Genomic DNA, 25,907 nt, shown 5'->3' on the forward strand with positions numbered 1-25,907 from the left:
AGTCAGTTAATCTTAAGTGTAGTAAATCAACATCTATACCAGTTCAATTCTAATTAACAGTGATGCTCGTGTTCCATTACAATTTTCTTGCAAAAGCTTATTTTCTCTACTCATCTCCCTCTCCGGCGTCTGAAGTGAAGCTGTGAGTTCATGGGGGAGGGGATATATAGTCCTTGCCTTGCTCAATAAGGAGGGAGAGAGGGAAGGAGAGAGTGAGTTGCGTCCAGGGATACAGTACATCTCGAGCACAGAAGCAGAGCCTGAGTCTGGGCAGTGAGGAGCAGCAGCACTGCTGTCTGCATCCAGCGTTGGACGAGACAATTCGTAGTGTGACACCCCCTGAGTGCTGAGGTCCATCATTCTATTAGGGTTGCGTTAATGAAGTGAGGGGCTTCCTGTAGAAAACAAAAAGACGAATGGTCAAGACGTACGGACGGAGGAATGGAGGTGATGCGCGCGTGTGTGGAAACGCACGGCTCTGGGATGTGGTGGCTCACGGACGTGGAGCGATGCTGTAAGCTCTGGTATTAGCAGGCATTTCTCTCCCCTCCCTCCCCTCCCCTCGCATCTCCAGCACCGCTGCTCGCATCGCACCGACCATTCGCTCCAACCGGGGATACGACTCGCTGTGCTCACTTGGCTGGCATCTTGCTCAAAAGATTCTACACGAGCAGGTATGTGTACGACAACGTAGCGCATTTAGATGCTGCTGTTTGCTTGGCATGGAAAAAATTGACTGACTTCATTCTGATCCTTCTTGTTGCTTCCCTCCTTCTCCTCTGTGGCCTTGTCAGTGGATTAATAAACCACTATTTCAGAATGATGCGGTTAGATGACATCATGTGACGAGTAGAAGAGGTTATCGGATACGATATGAATACACATAGAGCTAATTTCTTCTCATAACATGTTTCAGATATTGCCCAAATTCATCAAAATGTCTGTGCATCTCGATCCTCTCGTTCTCACCTTTCCATGTGTTGTTGAAGCATTACGCGCAACATGAACGCATGTGAGCAATGGTGTAGTTTCATACAGAGCAAACGCAGACGAGACGGTTGTTTTCTGATTGATGTGAGGAGGCAATAGTAATGCTGGCTGGTGTCCCTCGGCTGCAGGGGAAATACACGGATTATAGAAGGAGGCAAAGGAAGCTGAAGATGGGCGTGAGGGCAATATGATCTGAGGATGCCTACACCCTCACAGCTCATCCCCCGCTGCTACGCTTTGCTTTGCTCCCTTTTAAGAGCTGCACAACTGCATGCTTAAAAGTGATCTTACGTACACATGCATGGACACATGCACAGCGCAACGACGTGCACATGTGTGTCTACGCAAAGCGACACGGACGCTCCAGCCACGCACACACCCGCTAATCCACACTCAACTATAATCCATGATCATGTGTGCTGGAGACATGACGTAACACACGAGCATCTTCTGTCTTTGTGTACACAATTCTAAAGCTCCTGAAAATATTCCAAAACCATCACAGCATGAGGCATTACTGACCGAATTTTAAGTCGGTTTTGATGATGAAGGAGATCCGATTTTACTATGCGATAAGTATAGCCTCCAACACAAAGTAGTAGAAGCAATGGTGCAACTGTGACAGCACTCCCAAGTATCCAGTATGATGAAATACAGTAGTTGGGCCATGAACACTCGTGGATTGTTTCGGGTGGCAGTGCTTGGCAGGAAGCAGTGGGTGTGGCTGAGGTGCTCCCCTTTCTATCTTGAGCCTGACTCATTTATACCAGGGGTTCTACATTGTGCATGTTAGGAATCCCCACAAGGTTTACAGATCATCTGTTGTTATACACCTAGTCCTATGAGCCAATATTGTTGTTTGTTAGAAAAGTAAGAGTCAGGTGATGATTTGTGGATAGTCACTAACTGAGCATCAACAAGTTAATTTCAGGAAAAAGACAGAAGAGAAGAAAATCTGCAATATTTAAATCTTTCACATAATTTCCTACAGTAGCTAGTTCTACATATCAAAATGGGAAACAGTATCCATTCTATTGCTCGTTTGGGAAAATTATATTATTGTTGTTATTCAATATATGCCGGATGTGTTTATATTGTCCACACCTTTGCCTTTTTAGTTGATGCCCATGCTGTTCACTGATTAACACCAGTTTACAGAGATTGTACGTTGACACCTCTCAGAATACGCATGTACAGTATGTTATGAATTTTTATGAGAACTAGAAATGTCATTGAGCGTGGTAGCTAAGGCAATGTCAGGACGCATATAAACAATATCTGATGTGATTTATTTATGGAGGGACAGTTTGGGGTCATGACCCACCACTTGCAAAAGCCTGTTCTTGGCCTTGTGCCAGTCCAAGGAACGCTGAGTCATGAGGATCTCTTTCTAAGACCCTGTCATTTTTTTTACCTAAATAATTATGTATACAGAAATGGTTATTGTTTTATTCCCCCTTAGCTGCCAAATTGAAAGGCAGTTTGTCTTCCTGTATTCGTTAAAATATGAAAGCAACAAAATTTACATTGTAAAATCACACAAAAATAATAATTTTGTAAAACAGTTATAATTAAGATAACTTGATGAAACATCATGATGTCATGATCATCTGTGAAACTTTTAGCGTTTTATTTGTACTGTTTATAATTTATATGTTTGAAACAGGTCTATTGCAAATGAGACTTTGAGTCTCAAGGGACAAACCTGTACTAAAGAATAAATAAAAATATTATTGTGATTAGAATAATATACATTACAGAAATACCTTGATATCGATATTATACGTATATATCATAAATGTTATTAACCTCTTAACCCCCACATGAACTGAGCATATTTTCTCCAGTTTGGCTTTACCCAAATCTAAAAGCTTCTTCAACAAAATGGTGACGAAAACGAGGATGAAAATACAACAAAAAAGTGACCCAAAAAAAGCAAAGAAAAAAGAGCCACAAAAGTGACAAAAAGGCAACAAAAAAGCTACAAAAACGTGCCGGAAAAGCAACAATAACACAATGAAAAAGCTGCAAAAACATGACTAAAAAGAGACAAAAAAGCAAGCAAAAAAAGCGATATAGAAAGCAACAAAAAAAATGACAAGAACAAGACAAATAAATATGAAAACCAGACAATAAAAGAGATGAAAAATGTAACAAAAATGCAGCGACAGCGTAGCCAGACAAAAATATCACAAGTTATATTTAGTCTGGGGACGACCAATTCATTTTCTCGTAGGAAAGGTGTGGTTTACGATTGTCCATAGCCGTTTATTGGGCGCTTCATCATATCCGTCTGCACGTAGCCATAGCCAATTGTATCATTGTATCAGAAGACATATGACGTACCCACTGTAAACTTTTGAGCTAAACTATTTAGAACACGGTCTAAAACTTGATCAAAAGATGGAGTCGCTGCTCTCATGTTGGATCTGTAAATAAACTTATTTTGATTTATTTTTTATCTGTAAACAAACTACAAGCATACGTATATCGAATAGTGCTTCGTTCTGCAATTGGTTCCCAAATCCATGCGAAAATTTCCGCCATGGTCCCAAAGGCTGTTCCCAGACAACGCAACAAAAAGTCACAATCAGTTTTGTAGGTCTTTCAAATGAGGCGTTGCGCTTCAGTACCTCCTGACTTTCACTTTAGGAATGACTTCGATAGAGGACCTCTGATTGCACAACATATTTTGACTTCTTGTGATACAATATGCATTTCCTAGTATTGTGATAATGACAATGTGTCGTTATACTGTACAGCCCTAATATCACTAACCCTCAGAATAAAGTTATTCAGGTCTTGTTCAGATTACGGCATTCAAGTTGTTTATAGCTCATTTGAACTGTGTATGTCTCTGGGGTCTTGAGAATGTATACACTTAAAGCTTTAAAGTCCAGAAATAATGCGGAGCAGCTGTCAAATCCACTGTGCAACATTATTTGCTCTGTTTCAGTTGGCCAGTTTCACTTCGAAAAATTTGCTTCAGTAATTTTTGTCTGCTATTTTGTATTGTAGCAAGGGACTAGTTATAATTAAAATGGTGTACTATGTGTGTAGATTTGTTCTAATTATTATGTTCTTGTTATAGTGATTAGTGTTCTATGTAAATGTTGAACGATTTTGAACAAAGAACGGCTTTGGACACAAAACCAAATGTTGTGGTTAAAACCTTCATTAATTAATCAGATTCCTAAAACCTAAAATATACTTGTTTTTGTTTTGCAGACGGGTGTTCCATTTCTGGAAGAAGGTCTTTGGATTTATAAGTACTTGAAGCCTTGTGAATCTTCGAGCCAAGTCCATATTGCCAAGCACAGGTTGATTGTGCTTGGCCTATCATTGGTATTTCTCAGCCAACGTATTTCTTACTAGATGATTAAAACGGTCTACTGGATTTCCATCCATGGTTTCTGCCCTAATCAAGACTATATCATCCTACATTGAGAAGATTTGCAAAGGAATGTTTACAAAGAAATTGGCCAACCCAATCAAAAAGAAAGAGAGAAGTGAAAATAAAGAGTCCAGATTGACCCCCGATTTGCACGCACACAATTTAACTCTCTCTACCACACTGAAGACAACTGTAAAAAAGATTTCCAAATGCTCTTCGGCACGTAACATATCGCTAGAAGAGGACGACGGAAAGAACGACTGTTCGTCGCTTTCACCCACATTCAGTTATCGTGTAGCTATTGCAAATGGACTTCCGAAAAACTCACTTTTTTTAAATAATAATGAAAGTTTTTTTCCCGAGGTTCTTTCAATTGATAGTAGTTACTCTGACTCCTTAAGTGACTCAAAGCCCGTCCGAAGACTGGATGAGCATAAATCACACACTATGCCGGTCAGACGAAACAGGAAGAGCCTCATCAGCTTGGCTCCCTCTGATGGAAGCTCAGAGGGGGAGCGAGTGGAGCGGTCCAGTTTACATACACTTCGACTCGGGGCTCTTCGTAAACTTAGAAAATGGAAGAAGAGCCAGGAATGTGTTTCTTCAGACTCCGAGGTGAGCAACTGGAGAAAAACTCTGGGCATTCGTAGCAAGTCCTTGGATCGGGCAGGTCGACAACATAAGACCTCAACCTTGGAACCAGGTTCCTCATCAACCGGATGCATAAGTCAAACACAGGATGTTATGGAAATGATTTTCAAAGAGCTTCAAGGAATTAGTCAGATAGAAACAGAACTGTCAGAACTCCGAGGCCATGTAAATGCCCTGAAAAGCTCAATTGATGAAATTTCCAGCAGTGTAGAAGTAGTTCAGAGTGAAATTGAGCAGCTTCGTTCAGGATTTGTTCAATCAAGAAGGGAGACCCGTGACATACATGATTACATAAAACAAATTAGTACTCAAGCTAATAATTCCACTTTACGATTCCTCAATGTTCCTGAAGAGAGATCAGAAAAAACTGAGAGTTTAATATATAAATTGTTAAAAGAGAAAATGGGCTTTACAGATCCTCATAAAATAATCAAAATAGAGCTTGCACATAGATTAGGTCAACAACGAGAATGCTTAAATGCAAAACCTCGCCCAATTATAGTTATATTTGCATCCCCTCAAGATAGGGATGTTGTCTTGAAAAAATGCTACAAGCTCAAAGGAACTGGAATAACAGTATCGACAGACAGTTTAACCCATGATGGAAAGGAAAAAAAAGACAAAGCAATGTCTTCCTCACAAACATATGAAAGTATGGACATAAAGGTCTCAGGAAAGGAGAAAGTAGTAGAGAGTGATGATTGGGACTCTATGGACAGTGACAAAGAGTTGGAGGAATTAAGTAGAAACAAATATGCAATGGTCATTTCTAAACCGGTTCATAAAAGCAAATCTGAGAAAAAACGTTCCCAGGATCATCGTCGGTCAGGAGAGGAAGCTATCTACTCAGGGTCAGGTCATTATGCTGATGATTGTTACTATGACCCAGAGAAACATGGAAAGTCCTACTATTCTGATTTGACTCCTGGCTGGCTCTCACAAAGTGAATATTCCACCCCCAAACTAAGCCGTTCTGAGTCTGACTGTTCCAAACTTTGCCAGTCTTACTCAGAGGATTTCTCTGAGAGTGCATACTTTACTCGGGCCAATGGTGGATCCCTACTTTCTTCCTCAGACCAAGAACTATGGCAAAGAAAACAGGAAGATATGGCTTCTTCATGGTATGCAGGCTCTACTCAGCCCTATGAACACAATGAGATGGAAACTACAGAAACTATTGATAGTGGTGTCAGCAATGGACTTGTCTGTTTGTCGGGAAACAGAAGTCACTACAGTGGTTCCCAGCTGTCATTGCAAGGTGACCTTTCTCCATGGAAAGATTGGCATAATTTAGAGCAAGGAGCGGATTCTGGATTAGAAGCATCCGTTGAGGTTAGCAGTCCATTTGACCCATCTACAATTCCTGGATTTCCAGAAAACATCACTAAATGTCAGGAAGTTGACTTGCAGTTTGAGGGTGATGAAGAGTTTATGCGTGACAGGGATGCCCCCTTGCCACCCATTACGACTCACATCATAACCCCCATTGTAGAGCGAGAATCTGTCAAGTCTGTTCGACCAGCAAAAGAAGCGTCCAAGTCTATTACAAAAGAAAGCACAAAAACATCTAAAGACACATCCAAACATAATACAAAGGCACCACAAAAAACAACAAAAACTGTTTCAAAAGAAGAAACCACACGAATATCCTCAAAAGAAGCCCCTAAGGTAGCTGCCAAGGCAACACCCAAAGCTACCACTAAAGATTTAGTTAAAGACTCTTCCAAACCTAAAGACACTCCGAGATCAACTGCAAAAAACTCTCAAAATGTAACTCCTAAAGAGGCTTGTCAGGTTGGTCCCAAAGACACACATACCTCAAAACCTAGTTCGAAAGATGTTTCAAAAACTGCTGTTAAAGAAGTATCTAAAGTGGGCTCAAAGTTACCCTTCAGTGAGGCTAAAGTCATGACCAAAGTCTCCACAAAAGAGGGTCAAACAGTGGTGTCCAGGGAAATTTCAAAAGAGCCACCTAAAGTGAGTCCTAAAGTTACACCAGTTGTGACTCCAGCTTCAACCCCAAAAGAGTCACCAAAAGAGTCTCCCAAGGAGTCTCCAAAAGAGTCTCCAAAAGAGTCTCCAAAGGATTCTCCTAAGGAATCTCCCAAGGTCATTAAGGAGATACCTCATGCTGCATCTAAAGAAGTACTAAAACCTGCAAAAGATGTTACCAAAGAAGCCGCAAAATCACCCCCGAAAGAAGTTCCAAAAGAGATACCTAAACCAGCACCGAGGGAGACCAGTAAAGTACAGAATACAGAAAGCAACAAGATCCCACCAAAAGAAGCTCCTAAAGTAGTGTCTCCAGAAAGTGTAAAGGTGCCCCAGACTGAGCAAAGACCCACTGTTGCTGAACCTGCTAAAGTAGAACCAAAGCCAACCCCAAAAAGAACTGTCCCCAAAGAGGGATCCAAAACACTACCCAAGCAAGAAAAGTTTCCTGAATTAGACGTCAACCACAGTTATCATCAAGTGCAAAATAAATCTTCAAGTATGTACCGCAGTCAAAGTGAAATTCGAACAGAGAAAGTTGAAGAAGTTCCCAAATCTTGGAGCAGTAGACTTAGTATTGACCTTAGTGAGAAGTCCTTTGGGTTTGGCTTTGGCTCTAGTCTGCAAAGAGCAAAATCAGCTCTTGAGGTTGTGTGGAAATCAGGTGCTCAACCTAATCAGACAACTCCTCCACCACCGCCACCTGAGGAGTCCTCCAGTTCATCCTTCATGGGCCGTTTCCGAACACTGTCAGGCTCACCTGCTAGTAATTCAACCCCTGCACCTGTTGCCCCACCTGAGGTTCACAAAGAACCAACTCAACACAAAGCTGAGGAAGTTAAGAAGCAAGATCCATCTGTGGACTCTGAAAACCAGCCTGACAGTGAGACTCACTATGTGGAAGTGATGGAACAAGTGTTGGCTAACTTAGAGAACAGAACCAGCGTAGTTGAAACTGAGGATGTCACAGAACCTACACAGGAATGTGAGACGTCTCAGGACTATGATGTGTCCGATGACATTGATGCCTCACAGGACAATGATGGAACTCAGGACATTGATAATAATCAAGACATAGAAGCCTCTGAGGGCTCTGAGGCACCTAAAGAGGCTTGTTTTCTGGACTATGACTGCAGTTTAGACGATCAATACGATGAAGAGTATAGTGAAGGATTTGAGACTCCAGCAACAGCTGAATATGATGCTATGGTTGAATATGTCGATGTAGAAGAACCAGATGAGACAGAAGAGAATGATGTGACTGAGGAGATGGACGAGGGTGTTGAGGAGTTAGAGGAGGTGCCAGACATAGTGGATGAGGCCATAGAGGTTGTGGAGAAAGTGGGGCAACAGCAGGAGGACGAAAACAAAACTGTTCCAGAGGACAAACCGGCAGAAGCCCCTCCTAAAAAGCGTGTGCGACCCACATTCAAGGAAGCAGCGCTCAGAGCATACAGAAAACAGATGGCCGAGCTGGAGCAGCAGATCCTGGCAGGAGGTATGAAACCTTACACATTGTTTTGTGCCACTATATTCTTTATAGTATCTGTCAAGATATCTAGTCATCCAAATTAATACGAAATCTATTAAGTCATAAGATAAAGAAGATAGCCATGACCCAGTAATTATTTAACTGGTCAGGTGGAACTTTTTAAGGATTTTAAGGAAAGTTTTTTTAATTTTGCTGCCTCTACAGACAAGGCCTGTTAATTTAAATTCCTTTGGGCATTTTGTAACCAGGTCAATCTTGCTTAGAACATCTATACATTTGCTTCTTGTGAAGGCTGCTTGCTCTTTGGGGAGTCACTGCAACAACCCCAATCAGTGTTGTATCAGACAAAACAGTAGACTACTGCTTACAAACAATATGTTGTTTTGTGAGGCAACACAATAGTTTCTATATAGACGACAAAATGACATTGACAAACTTTACAGTCAATGTTCATGGGGGATATTGCATGTGAGTGTCCCCCGTTATTAGTGTAGGATGTGTGACGGTCATATAGCTTGGTGTGTGTAAATTGGAAATGCACTGTGAAGTCCCATGATGACAGTGCATCCTACTTTGATAGAGGCACTAGTATACAACATATGCAATGCACACATTGGACATACATTCTTTTGAAAGCATAAGTTTAGAGTTGAATTGCCATGACATATCTGGAATCGATGTGAAGTGTGAGATATACTGGTTGTCAACTGGTCAGTTTATTGTTTCCTTTTGATAGACTTTTCACTGGTCTTGTGCTGCTGGAAGCTAGTCAGTTTAGCCGATCGCTGTCCATGGTGCTGACCTGGTTTATGAGGACACACAATAATATACCATTTCTGTTGCATCTTTGTTCAGTATTAATTATTTATACACATCGCAAACTGTGTGTTAACGTTTTATTCATATTCAATCAAATCTTTCGTTCACTTTTTCATCACCATTGTGCAAATGTTAAAGCCAATGGTGAAGGCTGAAAACATCATACAAAATTATGAATTGCACCTCGGTAGTATTCCGTGCATGTCAGTAAGGGGCAGTTAGATGACATTTTAATAAGTGGGAGGTTTTGATCTTGCACTGGTAGACAGCTGTTTAGAGTTTGTACCACATTAGATCGTGATGAGGCTATCATTCATCACCCATGGATCAATTGTGCCGTAATCACAGCTCTGCCGTATTGCTTATTTACAGAGCTTGCTTTCTTGCAGTCTCTAAACAGGCAATATGATACCAAACGCTTGCCTAATGTCCCATGTCTTTATAGCTATGAGTGTTCAGCAAGGTAGTGCTATTGATTAAAGACAGTGCTTTTAATTTGTGTTCTATTGATTTAAAATATAGCAGTGTTTCTTTTCCCAGTCCTTTGGAGAGAGCTTCTGAGTATAACAAGATATTCAACTGTATAGGGTACATCCAGTTAGAGTTATTCTCCCTGGGACACGTGTTTACTCTTTCAGCATGTAGTTTGGCAAAAGAGCAGGCAGGATAGATTTAAAGAGAAGATTGAAGATTTAGGGAAGTTTGAAGGCAGTTAGTAAAACACAAACCCTGTAACTAGAGGCTGCAATTAATATTTAGGCAGCACAACAACAAAACTGTATCCAACACTTCTTTTGGCATTTGAAACCTGCTAACCCTCTTGTTTATACCGTTACAATATGTTCAGAAATGCATGTGATGCTTGTATTAGTTCTGTTAAAAATGTTTTACTTGAACAAAACAGATCATAAATTCAACCACAATCACAATATTTGTCAGAAAAATCATAATGAGATGTTATTCCACAATAATATGCGTTTCATCCACTTCTTCTCTTTCTACTTTCAGATAGCAGCGCTCTGGATACACAGGTTTATTTTTGACATGAATCCTTGTGCATGTTTTTACGTTGTTGTCTACTTTCCTCCCTTAAATGTACTGCTGCTTATTGAGAGCAGTGTCATGTTCTGTATATCCAGCATCAGTGAGCAAAAGTCCTGTTGAGACATGCCTTAAAGAATATTGCATGTGTCAGTAAGTCATTCTGTCCGTTTGTTAACCTTCATCATCGTAATTTGTGAAAGTACTGTGCTTGGATTGATTGTTTAGTCTGTGAAAAGGGAGGGAACAGGCAGATTTGGCCTTGAAGTGACAAGAACAATAAAATTCTTTTAGCGTGTACATCCCACGCATTACACTGATGTGGAATAATTTGGTTTGTGGTACTGCTCTCCTTTTTCCAATGTTTCAACTTCAACCTACTCACTGTACCTAACTGTGAATGTCTGATTGTGCTGTGATTCTGTTGTTTTGTTGTTTTAGTGCCACTTGTACTTCCTGTCTTACATGCTTTTGTTTCTTTACGCCAAAGCCCCGCGGCGTTCTGGATCCCAAACTGCTTGCGTTGCAGTCTTTCGGGTGAGTGGTCTCTCATTTCCTGATCAGATCACTTCAATACACACTTTGAGGCTGCTCTGCTTTTGGTATATGCCCAAAGTGAGAAAGAGGTCCTGGGAATGTTGAAAGCATGCTGTTTCTCTGGCATACAGCCATGCCTACGATGTTATGCTCAATTTGACACTCCACAGAGAGCAAATTTATATACAAAGAGACTTAAACTCAGATGCTTTGAATAAATTAAACAATTTATAATTGTTCACTTATTCAATAATTGATCATAGTTTGATAACTATTAAGAGTACAGACACAAAAGATGTCATGTGAAGAGAAAAGCTTTTAACACAGCAGTGATTATGTTAAAACAGTACAAGAACAAGATAGATTGGTGAATATATTCATTGTCAGGAAATATTCATTGTCGAGAAGTCAAATGTTCCATTGTGATAAAAAAAAGAATTTTGCGCCTTTCATGATTTGAGCAAATCAATGAATCTAAAGATGTTGACAGATTCCATTGATAACCAAAAAAACAGATAGTTGTAACCGTAATTTGGTTATAAACACGCAAGAGTACAGCACAAGGAAGTGGAAGCACTTAACATCTATTTGTAATAAATGATTTTACTGTGCTCTGTGAAAACGGAGCGCACTGCTGATCCTTGGCTCGTGTTGTGTATCGTAGGATTCATACCATTCATGTGTGTGTGAGAGTTGACAGCAAAGCTTGAGAAGCTTTATCTGTGTGGAGGCATCAGGGCGCTGATGTCATGTTGAGGTCATTATAGAGGCTTTGAGTGACAGCTGAGGTGATGCCACTGAAAGCCTCAGGAAAAAGCTTGACTTGTGAGAAAGCAGCAAGGGAGCTGTAAGCTTTCTCTGGGGTTACAGTTAAGGATGAAGAGAGCAATTTAGGAAATTTAGCTACAAAATAATGTAGGGTTATATGAAACATTATACTAATTCAATTAATATGTCATAGACACAAAGGACAATTTAATTTTCTTATGTGATAAATTAATGTACATATATTTAAGTATTCATGGGCTGTTCTATATTATATATAATGTATATAAGTAATAAAGTGTGCTTGTGGCAGTAAAATCGCTGAAACAGATGGGACATAGCACATATGAGCAGGAGGGAGCTTGAAGGAGTAGAGATCTGGAAAAGGTGATGGGTCTCATGTGTCGCTCAGGGCTAGGGGGCGTAAGGTGTGAGCCTTGATCCATGGTTTTTGCTAGGTGTGTAAATCAACACAGTAATGCCTCTCCCAACATGGCATTATTATGATATTAATACACTTTCAATCTGTCTGCTTTCTCAGGGCTGGCAGTATTCTTTATGGTATTGACAGCATGCCAGATTTACGCCGAAAGAGGACAGTGCCTCTTGTCCGAGACCTGGTGAGTCATCTACCTCCACAAGGTTATCATGATTTATGTCAAATCTATCTGAGTGACCCTTTTTTTATTTTTTATTTTTTATTTTTTTACATTGGAACAACAGTATCCTATGCTGTGACAAAAAGTCAAGTAAAAGTTAATCGTAAATACAGCTGTTTGTTATATTTTATATTATGTTATATTTACTTCTTGTATATATATATATATATATATATATATATATATATATATATATTACTATACATCAGTAAAGTTAATCGATCGCAAGTATGACCCAAAGTTTGGTAATTCTGTGAGAAAACAGCCATGTTGATATAACCTTGACTATAACATTGCTGGCTTGATTAATTAGCCTGGAGAGGATGTTTAAGACTCTGAATCACGGTGATGCTCCCCCATTTCCTTTTATTGCAGCATAATGTGTCATAACATATTCCTTAGAGAGGCCTGTTGTAGTGCAGGTTTCCACAGTCTGCACTACATGGTTAGTCTATCTGAATGAGGCCGACTGTCATGATGCCAACAGGAAAAATTTCTGTTTAGAAGAGGTTGTCTACTATGTTCAATACAATGTGTGTTTGTCTTGTGTACATAATGTTTCTCATCACATGTCTTGTAGTCAAGGGGTTGGAAACATAATCACGTTTTTTTAAGTTAATATAAGACTTTTTTGTTTCCCAATTGAAAAAAAATATATATATATATTATAATAATAATAATAATAATAATAATAATAATAATGATAATATTTTTGATACTTGATAATGAAGTGTGGTGTCATACACATATAGGATTTCTGAATGTTTTATAACACAGTGAACAACATGAGTTGATGCTGTATTTGTCCATATCTCTCATGAAATTAATAACCAACAATGTCTTGGTAAGTATGGGTTGTTGTTTTTTAAATTAATTTTTAAATTATTTTTTATCTTTTGAATTTTGCGTGTATATTTGCCATTCCTACATAGACCCATAACAGCTATGGGTAATATTTTTCAGTGGGTTGTCAGATTTCAACCTGCCTGATGCTTGGACTTTTTCTCTCTTACTGCTCAGCAGGTGATGACATTTTGATATACTTGAAATGTTGACAACTCATCCTAAAAATATACATTTAAAGACTTCATTGACTTCTGATTTAACGGTGTGAGGCTTTTAAATCATGTAAAAGTGACACTGGCGAGCCTTTTACACATGGGATGAAGTCAGTAGTCACCAAACTAATTGGTCCCCTCTCATGCCTCTCCTTTGTCAATATCCCCCATTTGCTGTGTGATTGCTTCAGGGCAGCAACAGCGTGTAATTGGGACAGTGAGCAGGGCTTCTTTCACCACAAATAAAGAATGAATACAAACAAATACAAGTAAAGTTTAAAATTGATTACTAAAGTGACTACTACACAGCCCACTGTTGCTGAAGCTAATATGTGAAGATGGGTTTGTAATGCATTGCCCGCAGCAACCTCAGCAGTGCTGGTGCATGTTGATAAACTTACATCAACACAGTTCATGTAGAGGTCGCATACCCTCCTACATACTCCATGGCCTTCATGGATCTTTACCAGAGCTGAGCTGTGCAGACAAGTGTGAGTGTTGGTAAAGACTGATCCAATACTGTCAGCTGTCCATGTCTGCATTCCTCTCACATGATTACCTTTAATTTAGGCTCTATGTTATAACTCTGATCACTCAGTGGACAGACAGCGGCTAATTGATGTGTGTACTGGTGTATGTACATTCCATGTCAGTGTTGGTCTGAGTGTGTCCTGTTTGCGTGAGTAAGTCTGTTTGAGTTGTGTATTACAGCTGGCTTCACCCATACATGAGTGTGTGAGTGTTTATATCTTCACCTAATGTGCCAACTAAGCAGACAGCAGAAAATACTATATGATCAAATCTCCATCCAGCAGAGAACAGAATAAAAAAGCCAAGCATGACTGCAATTTGGTCACTTTTGATGCATGAATGGTTCAATAGTCATGCAACAGCTGTATAACCTCACTTGATTAATAGTGATCTCTGTAGAGCTCTTGCCCCTGACGCGCAGTCCTGCATGGCAGTTGAGCACCTCTCTGCGCTCAATATTAAACACAACTCTGCTGTTTGTGCCCTGTACTGCTTCATTTGTGGTCTGTCTCTAACACTATTTCTACCTCCTTTTACCGTTTTTGCCACTGGAAACAACAGGCTTTGGTAAGTTATCATTCAGTTTCACTATGTTTTTAGATACTGACAATTGAAATTCACACACATTAATCTTACTATCTCAGTAAATCTGCTGGGTTAGTTTAACAATATCTCTGAAACACTATCTGAATGCTAAATAATGAATGCCATTGTTATTGTATAATAAGAAAATAATATTTTGTTGTTTGTTTGTTGTTCACTTTTGTGTCAGACCCTCGCTGCACGAAAGGCAGGCATCTCGTTCGCTCTAGTGAACCGCTCCACCCTAAATAATGAGGATTTGGTGAGTACTGACACATCATGTGCGCATTGTCATTTGAAGAGTGAATACAGGGTTACTCTAGGTCAGGATTAAAGACACGCTCTCATCAGATTTGAGGTTACACTTAAGAAGAAAAGTACTGGAACTCAGACTAGCCAAGAAGTTTGCAGCTGACATTCCACTTGAGGGTCTGCAATATCATGATGCCAAAAACAAAGGTTTCTAAAATGAAAATGAGCAAGATTGTATTTGTTAATGGCCAGATTGTCATCACCTGTTTAAAAACTTTATTCTTTGCTTTTGCTGGTAGATTGTTGGCTGAGTGAACAAATTCATTGGTCACTTAATGACTCCATCACACACGACAATGTAATTTATAATAAGATGTATAAAAAAGCCTGTGTTAGAGAAAGGGTGAATTAGGTACATCAATAGGAGACACTTTTGTGTTGACCTCCAAAGAGCTCTTTGCATTAATTGATTGCAATCCTTGCCTCCCTGAGGGAAGGCATGGTTATTGGAGACAAACAGCAAGAGAAAGCAGGTTCTTTGCAGGACAGTTTCATATAGAAGTGTAACATGATTCTGGCTAAGCCTGCATGATTAATGGGTCCATAAGCACATATTTCATCTTAAAGGTTGTTAGTATGTCGTGAGTCTGTGCAGTCCTGCTGAACCATGTGTCAGCCGCCCTCCTTTGACAGCTTTTGATTACCAAGACCCATTGCTTTCATTAAAGAAGCTTTAGGGATGAACAACTAAAGTCCCATCTGAGAAAGAATACTGAGATGCTTTGTCTGAATTTGAGTATGAAAACTGAAACTGGTTCTCTCAGATTTAGCAGCTGAGCTAAGTAAGGACTTGAACTTTGCAAATGGATATCCTGCATTCTGATTAGTAGCACACCAGGACTCAGGAGTAGACATAATTGGTTGTGGTAACGCACTTCCCAGCAAATCTGCAGAGTGTGTGGTCTTGTTAAGTAGGACAAGCAGATGTCAGAGTTTTATCTGCTGCATTAAGTCCAGGAGAGTGCTTCTTTGTGAGCACTGAGAGTGTGTAGAAATGAATGACCATATGTTGTACTACAGAGACCCCATGAGCATCAGCAGGATGCAAATGTGGAAATCTAAGCAGGTTCATTTGACCCACAAAGGCCCTAATGCAACTTCTGTAGCATTCGTGTTGTCATCTCTCCCTTGACTAAATAGGCATGTTTCATATTTCATACTCATGAAAAAACCCTAGCAAAAAATATAGGCCCGATCTTGTGTTTCTTGACGCAGACTACAGCGTAATATTTTGCTTTGAGTAGGAGCGCACTTTGTGATTTTTGCAAATTTAGAGAGATCATTAAATCATGATTCAGTGTTATTCCGCTTTATGTAATTTTTCCTGACACACTCTTTCCATTAGCTAGCCTTTTTCATACTTAATGTGGCTGACAGCTAGATTTAACAAATCACAGTGAAGTGTGACCTCTCAGAAGAAGCAGATCGCTATAATGATCTCTTTAAAAGGTGACAAAAATCTACTATCTACATGAATAGTTATCATTGAGATGATGACGTGATATGAGGTTTTATCATCAAGATTTAGACATTTTACATACAGTAGATAGCGCCATCAATTTGATTTGACTTTCTTATTAGGGAACATCCAGTGTGGCGGTGAAACAGATTATTGTGTTTAAGGGTGTAATAATTGGATACAATAGATGTGTGAAAATATGTTCTCCGCAGCAACAAAAAGTGATGAAATAAAAGGTGACGAGAGGATCTTAGATTGTACGGTGTCATGTTGCTCTGAGGCAAGACCCGAGGCTGTCAATCAGGAGTCGTGTTCAGTCACTAGGGTTACATCACAGTGTAACACGAAAGCTCACGGAGACATGCTGCATTTTCAGGCAGCACTTTGGTGTGTTAAAGCGTCACTGATATGACACCATGAAGCATTACAAAGCTTCAGGATTACAGAAATGGGCCATTTTATATGAAAACAGAAATAGATTATAGCCATTATACTTCTGACAGCAAATGAGAAATGGCAAACCTTTTGAAATTGCATATGTAATTACCCATGTGAACATTATATGCTCCCTGGAAATGGGAATACAATTTTTATTTTTATGTGTATGTTTGCGGAACATGTAAAAGTCCCAGATAAGTTGATATTCTTATAGATGAACTGCAGTATGTAAAGATTCAAATGGGAAAGTGAACCTACTACCCCCAACTTTTCTATGACTACTTTGTTTTCACACAGACAGAGGTATACAGCTGGAAAAAACAAGAAAATCAATACTAGCCAGTCCTTTAAGTGAGAAATTGGAAGAGAATGATTGGCCAGTTTTTCCCCTTTCATCTCCTGTGGATTCTGTCATGATTAGATAGCCTAGCACGACATTTGTCCTCGCTTCTGGGTGTGGATCTGTTGAGGCTCATGTTAAAGTTGTGGATAAACTCAAATCTGAGACATCTGTTTCCTCTCATCATCCTCAGATTACTGTGGGAAATCCCTATCTTCTGTCTGTTCATTACAGCTTCAGTCAACTCAGTTTCAAATGGCATCTCTTTTCCCACAACTAAATAACCACAGTAGGAAGAGCGTATTTGTTCTGTTCACCCAAAAACCCGGTGCTGCAATACTGCTTCCAAATCTGATTGAAAACTGTGTGCAGTCTTTAAAACAAGTACGAAGATACTTAACCTTTACTGCAATATAGTTCTTAATTCTCGTTTTAGTCTTTAAAACACATTGTTAACACATCTTGGCTGTCAACAAAAGGAGGAAAGAGGTGGAAAAGAACTGCAGACACCTCTCAAAGATTTATTTAACAGCCATACGTCTCCTTCTCTCCCTCTGTCACTTACTCCCTCTCTCACTCTTTCTGTCTCAATCTGGATAATGCTCACTTTTAAAACTTTATTTACAGCATCCATTGATTGTGCCATCAAGAATTGGCAAGTCCCGGCCAGTTTCCTTTCCCTGTGGATGGGGCTTTGGCTGCAGTAAATTGCATCCAATTTAAAGAGGCTTCTGTTACGCAGCCGTCAGTCTAGACTGGCCTCAGTATTGAGCCTGAGGAAACTTCAAGAAGATAATGCAGACAGTGTGAATAAATTTGTGGGAAATTAGGCTACTCATCTAGTCTAAAATGAACATTTGAAGATACCGTCTCAGTGCAGAATAGAAAAAACGACAATTAGACATATTTACCACACTCAAATACAATCCCTTTTCCAATCAAACCAATAAGTGTCTTAACTAATACATAATGGGAGTTTTGCACTACTGGCAGCAGGGATTCCTAATTTCGATTGTTTGTTTGATTTCCAGAAACTCCACGTATTCAAGAAGACTCTCCAAGCCTTGATTTACCCCATTTCCTCCACTACGCCTCACAACTTTGAGGTCTGGACGGCCACAGCTCCCACTTACTGCCATGAGTGCGAGGGGTTGCTGTGGGGCATCGCGCGCCAAGGGATGCGCTGCTCTGAATGTGGTGTCAAGTGCCATGAGAAGTGCCAGGACTTACTCAATGCGGACTGTTTACAAAGTAAGTTTGTAAAAATGAATTTGCCCAAACAGCTATATTATTCACACTATATTGTGAATTTGATGCGGTCCTTTGGGGTCATGAAAATACGCTGTTGCATTGCATTCTTCTCCAATGAAGCTGTGATGCCATGGTGCCTTTCCAACAGTTAGTGTCTTGCTGGGACTCATCACAGTTTCCAATCAGCGTTTTCAATCAGGCACCCCCTATTGTCACAAGGACAATGTAACACACAAGCGGCATGATCCTCACGGCATATCTAATACACTGTTAAATGGATTAGCTGCTTCACGGCAGTTTGGAACCTCCAATCGGTTTATGGCAGCATAGAATATTCTTTATGTTCCTTCATCTTCTGATTCATCTTCAAATCTGTTCCTTTGAATGAACTGAAGCTACATGATGGTACCCTGATAAGAAGATTCACCGTAACATGCCACTTTGCCCCAACAGCGCACTTAGAAATGAACCTTACTAAGACTGCTTTGTGTTTGCGCATTCTTATGTTATTGACAATACAACAGTAGTTAGGATTTATGCAGTCAACGATTAAACATTTGGTCATTTATTTAATACAAATCAGAAAATTATCATACCGAATTCTCATTTCAGGGGCAGTGGAGAAAAGTTCTAAGCACGGGGCAGAGGACAAGACACAGAATATTATCATGGCGATGAAAGAACGCATGAAGATTCGAGAAAAGAACCGCCCAGAGGTGTTTGAAGTTATCCAGGAAATGTTCCAGGTGTCGAAAGAAGACTTCTCTACTCATCTGAAGACGGCCAAGCAGGCTGTGCTGGACGGCACCTCCAAGTGGTCTGCCAAGATCAACATTATAGGTCAGACTCGTGTGTCCAATTGCGATATATATGTCTATGTATATATATATATATATGTCAGTTTCAGTTGATCCTTTGATGCTGGTCATTTGAACTGGTTTGGTAGTACTGTATGTTGCTATGTGGTTCTGCACAATGTAATAACAATTGAATGACCATGAATATAATGGTTGTAATGATGAAACCGCAAATGCTGCAATAACTTAGACATGCATCAAGACCCCTAAAAACATCTTTGTGCATGTGGTTCATACATTAGTTTGCCAGTTTCTCTCAAATAATTCAAAGTCATTTATAATGTCTTAAACTGTTATCTAAAACAGAAATTGTGAAACAAAGCAGATCGGTTTATCATTCGTTCAAATTGAAAACAAAAACAAAATTACCTAGAAACATCTGCTATGAGCATTTTTCATTTCATGCAATGAAACAAAATCACTTCACATGGCTAACATTTTGAATTTTCAATCTGATGTGTAAATAGAAAGCACAGGATCAGAGCGTGATTGTATCATCACTTATTTTTGACATTTGCTTCCTTGTAAAACTAGGCAGTTTATGATCAGGAAAATCATGCACACAGATACTATCTAACATTTTCTGGAGTCCAGTGGCTCGTGCAGCTCTTGTGTACATTCCGAGATTTTGCGCTCAATAGATGCAGACACGCCCTGACTCTACACCCTTTCAGAGGTCAAGGCGCAGCATCCTGCCTCACACAGACTCGTGTCCCTGATACTGCGGGTCACCGGTCTAACGTCATTAAATAAAGTTATGAACAGTCAAGCGAAGGTCTGCTTGCACACAGGACATTGGCGCACCAACTTCGGTACAACTGTTTGTGCATTTGTGCGTATCACAGTGCACACACGCACACCCCTGACACCAAAACAGTTACAACCACTTCTCAGTAAACAAACCAGAAGACGCCTTCATGTGCCACAACACGACACCTAATTTGCATTTTAAGCTGAAATACACAAGGGACAAGTCACGCCGCAGGAATTCACTTTGGCAAATTTCTGAAGGAAAATATAATATTTCCCACATGTTTCCTGGTGACGTCCGTGTCCCAAAGTTCACTTGTAGTTCTGTCATATTCTAAACAGTGCAGGTCCAGTGCTCACCAGAGAAGAAACACAGGCGTGGGACATCACCACATCCAGGCAGGGTTCCAAAACCTTCTCAAACATGTGCACGATGCCGTATCCACAAACTTAACAAACTTGATTCAACAACGCCAGTAGTGTGATATAAATAGAGCAGCTAATGACAAATCAGTTTAGCAACAGTCCACTGCAGCAGCAGAACAGCTGTCGAGCCACGTGACCCCGATGCGTTGATAAGCACAACTTGGAGCAAATAAATATGATGCCATACATCCATTTATACAGCGTTTATAGAAATCAATCAATCAATCGTTTGATTTCCCTGATCAGAAAATGCCCAGTTCCATCGGTGCGAGACAAGCAATTGTCAGTGTTGCAGCTGGACAATAATGTGGCCCGTACAGAGGAAACCTCCGGCTGTTGCAGACGAATAAATTATAAATGATGATATAATCACGCTCTGAGCCTGTGCTTTCAAAATGTATCTTTCTATTTAAGCTTCAGATTGAAAATTGAAAATTTGATCTATTTATAGTAATGTTGTTTCATTACATGAAACGAAAAATGAGTGTAGCAGACGTTTCTAGATAATTTTGTTTGTGTTTTCAATTTAAAAATCAATGTAACGAATAATAAACAGATTACTATTAATCCCTGGTTGCAAAATCTAACAATATACAACACAGGGGGTCATTTACCAAGCATTTGCTCATGTGTAAAATGAGTAGCACGTGCAAAAGTGGATAAGCAGCAGAATCATGTATGCAGTTTATAGACAGACAGCATTCTTCCATTTACATGTCAGATTCGGGCCCCTAAAATTGTAATTTCAAACTGTAAATTAGGTGCAACGTGCCCACAGATAGCTATATGCTATTTCCCAGCTTGTACTCGCTACTTTGCTCCTGTCTTGATAACAGTGTGTACACAATTGAGGGATTGAGGCTATAGTGGGGAAGGATCCCAAATTGGTGAAATTTAGCAGTGGCTGCTTTGAATTAAACATTTTTCAAACAATAAAAAAATTGGCATTGGCTGGGGAAAAAAAAAAAGTTAGATCTTTCCAGGCAAGAGAAACATATGCTACCATGCATACATTTATGTTGCAACATATTTTTCATGTTTATAACATGTTTATAGAGAAATATATTTACTTATTTTGCAGACTTTGGGTGTAGCTGGCAGTTATCAGAGGCTCAGGAGCATTTCAGACAGTTATTCCATCAGGACGGTTCACTATTTAGAAACCTAGCCCAAAGCTACACCTCAAACTCTTTCAGAAATGTCAGTCAAAATGTCATTTCCACGAGTTTTGGGGCTAGGCAGAGTTGGCTCTAGATATTTGAGTCTTGCCAACCCAATCAAGTATAACACATGCAAGAGTTCACATTTCGCTTCATTTTGTCCCTGAATATTGCTTTTTTTAGATACATTATTCAGTGAATGAATTATAGTCAATGATAAGGAGGTTTGTAAAATGGCTCAAACCTAAAGCAATACTGTAGAGCCTAAAGCCGGTTTGTTACTGAATTGGCAAGGACATGAATAAGCCACATAACCTCCAACAATTCCATCTATCTGTGCGGTAACTGTGCCAGGCGGAGTTCAGATATTGCCCACTTTGCATTTCTGACAGCATCAATCAATAGACTGCAGAGAGAAGAGAATTTGAGTACAGGGGGAAAGGCCACTGTGGTGAGAAAAAAGAAAACCGGAAAAAGGGAGTAGAATGACACGAGAAATACCCAGGGTTGCCTCTGTGAGTCACAAAGGGGTTTCTATTAAGAGTCCAAATTTAGATCTACTGTGCGGTTATATGCTTCACTCACCACTTGGAAGAACCACATGGCGCTGTCCGCGAGTTGCTCTGTTTACAGTCAATGTTCCATTAGTAGAACGGGCGGCAGATGCAACACAAATCTGATGACAGTCTTAATAGATGGGCTGACCCCCTACCACCTCCCAGCTGGCATATTTTTTGTGCCTTTTCGCAGCTTGTAGAATATGACTGGTCAAAATAGCCATTGAGTTTTTTTGTGAATGAAATGACTGTAAAGATAAAAGCGTGTTTGTTACAATACAATAGCTATGTATGAGCTGCATCACTCTTTACTGCAATACAAGACTCAATAGTATTGTTACTGACCCCAAGCTGAACATAATGTAATGTTTCTCTGTTTCATTTGTATATTTTATTATCTCCATTTATTATGAAGTAGCACTGGTTTATAATTAGTAATTTAGAAGCTAATTTCCCCCCCGAAACCTTTTGACCTGCTTTCATCACTGCTGTATCAGACCCATCTTCTTGGAGATGAGGCATTTGATTTTGATCCCAAGAACAAACTGGTCGTGGCCCTTCCAGCCACTGAATCCTGCCCACTAGCTCCTGTCTACATCGAGCTGTGGGTTATATATGTACCTTGAATAATTTAGACCGTCCCTAATGCATATTTAATGTCCCAGTGTCCTTTTTCCCTTTTATGGCACTGTGAAATACTACTGCCTTTCTGCACCTCCAGCCCATGTGCTGAAGGGAGATTCTCAATCAGTGATCTTCTTCATTGATATGTGAAGATATCTTTGCTGTGGGAGCGGAAATACTGTAAGCACTTTGGCTACCGCTACAGAACTGATCCTAATACAGAAAGTCCAGAGGTACAGTTTGGGATGGGCATAGGATCTTCCAGGAAATAGTTCTTTACTCTTGGCAAGACACTAACCTCAAGTTTGGCTGCATGACAAAGTTCTGACAGAAAATACAGACAGTAACACTGCCCTGAATATTGAGTAGGTGTACGGCGCATTATGCTGTAATATAACTGGGGTTGAATGCCGTTTGAAGATGTATAAAAAGTCACACATTCTTGAATAATTTCTGCCTCTCTTTTGTAGTCATGAGTGCCCAGGGACTTCAGGCCAAGGATAAGACTGGTTCAAGTGACCCATACGTAACAGTCCAAGTGGGCAAGACCAAGCGCAGGACCAAGACTATCTTTGGAAACCTCAATCCTGTCTGGGATGAAAAGTTTTTCTTGTAAGTAAGGTATTTTCTCTAAAGCCTACACTATGACACTATGGATGAGAGCCTTTGTGAAATTGTTGTGAGGTTGCGTTTTTCCTCAAGGTCAGCAATAAGGTTTGTTTGCCCTGCAGATCTGCAAAACTGCAAGACCAGATTCATGCACTTTTATATTTAGTCTTGTAATAATGTGTGACTAACAGGATTTAAGGTACCTTTTGTGCAATCTGATCCGTGTAAAATCTTGGAATCTAGAGCCGCTTTCAACATTCAAGCATATAGTTTAGAATCCTTATTTGAATAATGCGTAGCCCGTAGACTCAATGTTTCTGCATGCAGGAGCTGCTAAAGACACACCTGTAATGAGACTCCAGCAGTGGCTGTAATAAAACTCTTTCCCATTACTACAGGGATGCAGATTAATAGAGCAATGCATTAGTGTGTGCTTGGCAGACAGCAGAGTCCGAGACAAATGCAGCAGGCTTTGTCTCTCTCGAAAAGGATTTGACAAAAAATAGAAGGAAAAACACTGCATGCGCTGTTTCACTGGCTGTTGCACTCAGACGTCATTAGGACAAAATGTAATCTGTCGTTTTTAATTCAAGAACCTAACAGTCAGACTCGCATCTCGAACTTAGTGCTGTGGTGGGAGGCTAGCTCTGCTTAATTTAGCAATCTTGCTACTGAAAAACTGAATGGCGAAGGCTAAGTAAGTAATAGGTTGCGTTCACGTGACATCACAACATTCGGTAACTATGGTAACTGTGGTAACTGGTGAACGGCAGCTGTTTTTGTCTTAGTTTTTGGAGAATATCTCAGTCATTATTGGAAGAATCCACATGAAACAAAAACTGTATCAAAGTTCATTATCTGCTGCCTGTCAGCACTTAACGAATGTCCAATTATTTTCTCTGACAGGTGTCCAAAAGTGGCATTAAAAATGAGTGTGTCCAGTTGAAAGGACTTTCAGACGTAAAAATAATACAGCCAGTTTGGGAATCCAATCACTGTCAAATACTGATGAGGAAAAAGATTTGTTAATGTTTGTTTTGAAGATTTCTTACAAAAACTGTATTTCTCCCATAGAGTTGTATTGGCTCCTATCCTCCACCTGAGATTATGACATCATCACATTGTAAATCGTGAATGCCACATATTGATCAAATACCAAATTTGCGATAGTGGGGTCTTATTATTGGTTTTCAAAGGAAGACACTATTTAAAGCCCTCAAACTACGGCCCACGGGCCACATCCGGCTCGTGAGATGATTTAAACCCGGCCCCTGACTTGTAGAGCACAAATCCCTGAGTATGTCAAAAAAAAAAGTAAATCTCTAGCCCAATCCTGTGCGGAGTTATTAATTTTCTTTTACTAAATAACCAGTATACAGTACTCATTCCAGCCACTACGGGGCAAATTAAATAATAAAAAATAATCCAGCAGGGCTACTGATATAAGAGATCAGGATATAAACAACACATTATTGCCACTCGGTACATGAAGCTTACCACCACCAAGTGTGAAGTGAATGAATAATGACTACAGTGAACTTTGAGAATCATGTGACATAGGCTTGTAAAGCACAATACAAGTGTAAGCAGTTATTACTTTGGTCACATTACGCAATGATGTTTTATTTGAAAATAAAAATAAATGGAATACCTGTGGTATTGCAAATTAGACTTGATTACTATTTTTGCAAACCACTACAGCGAAACAAATATGTGCCTGAAATCAAGTGTTGATCTTGTGGATATAGTAGTGGGAATGACTGTGCCAGGCTAGTAATAGTCTACTTCACAATGAGGCCTTTTGGTCTGGGTCATACAATTCTATGTCATAGCCAACCCGGCCCAGCCCCCCATCACAGTCATGAACGATAATGTCAATATTTATGTTTTGTTGGGTTTGTAAAGCCACTAAATTCATTTGCTGGCTTTATCTTAATGTACTGTCTACTGTCCTCTTTTTGATGCCTAAAAAACAAGTAATTTGTGTGACAGAAAAGACATGTCAGTTTTCTTTTGAATCATCTCAATAGTGTAGCCCTATAGGTTTAGCCATAAACTCTACAGGACTCTTTTAGTGTGGATGTTTCAGGTTTCACAACAACAAAAAAGCTTTCGTAATGTTCATGTTGATTGAGCTCACTTGCTTAATTCACGCTCAAATCCTGCATTTGAACTGCCATCCATGCCGTACTTTGCTAAGGGGTTAGAAATGGTTGTTGTCAGAAACATTTCTTCTTGAATTCTTTTTCTGCCTGTCATTCCGCTCCACTGACTCCCCTCAACCTGATGAGCTGTCACTGAATATGCTCCTGTCATTGCTCATGTCTTCGTGCTTCTGTTTTGTCTTGGGTGTAATCATCTTCCAAATCGTAGTGAGTGCCACAATGCCACAGACCGCATCAAGGTGCGCGTGTGGGATGAGGACGATGACATCAAATCGCGGGTCAAGCAGCATTTCAAGAGGGAGTCCGATGATTTCTTGGGCCAAACCATCATCGAAGTCCGCACGCTGAGTGGAGAGATGGACGTTTGGTATAATTTAGGTATGAACCATTTCTATCTTCCGCCACATACTAAGGTAGGCCATGCCAAGTTGCTGACATACTCCTTATC

The 25,907-nt window shown here is 39.9% G+C and overlaps 1 protein-coding gene across 3 annotated transcripts in view; it reads left to right on the plus strand.

Moving 5' to 3' along the window:
* The first annotated feature begins 208 nt into the window (after positions 1–208).
* The window catches only part of unc13c (unc-13 homolog C (C. elegans)), a 78,135-nt gene continuing 52,436 nt past the window's right edge, over positions 209–25,907 (plus strand). The window contains exons 1-10 of one of the 3 annotated variants that reach the window (XM_079554562.1): positions 209–674; positions 4,219–8,525; positions 10,347–10,369; positions 10,870–10,916; positions 12,223–12,301; positions 14,702–14,773; positions 18,092–18,311; positions 18,924–19,151; positions 23,156–23,297; positions 25,668–25,837. In XM_079554562.1, coding sequence (XP_079410688.1) covers positions 4,397–8,525; positions 10,347–10,369; positions 10,870–10,916; positions 12,223–12,301; positions 14,702–14,773; positions 18,092–18,311; positions 18,924–19,151; positions 23,156–23,297; positions 25,668–25,837 — 5,110 coding nt within the window. In that variant the 5' untranslated portion in view covers positions 209–674; positions 4,219–4,396. The remainder of the gene's footprint in view (positions 675–4,218; positions 8,526–10,346; positions 10,370–10,869; positions 10,917–12,222; positions 12,302–14,701; positions 14,774–18,091; positions 18,312–18,923; positions 19,152–23,155; positions 23,298–25,667; positions 25,838–25,907) is intronic. The other 2 variants (XM_079554563.1, XM_079554564.1) reach the window with 2 other exon arrangements.

This window comes from Gobius niger, assembly GCF_951799975.1.
Source record: "Gobius niger genome assembly, chromosome: 4".
In the NCBI taxonomy this organism is placed as follows: Eukaryota; Metazoa; Chordata; class Actinopteri; order Gobiiformes; family Gobiidae; genus Gobius; species Gobius niger.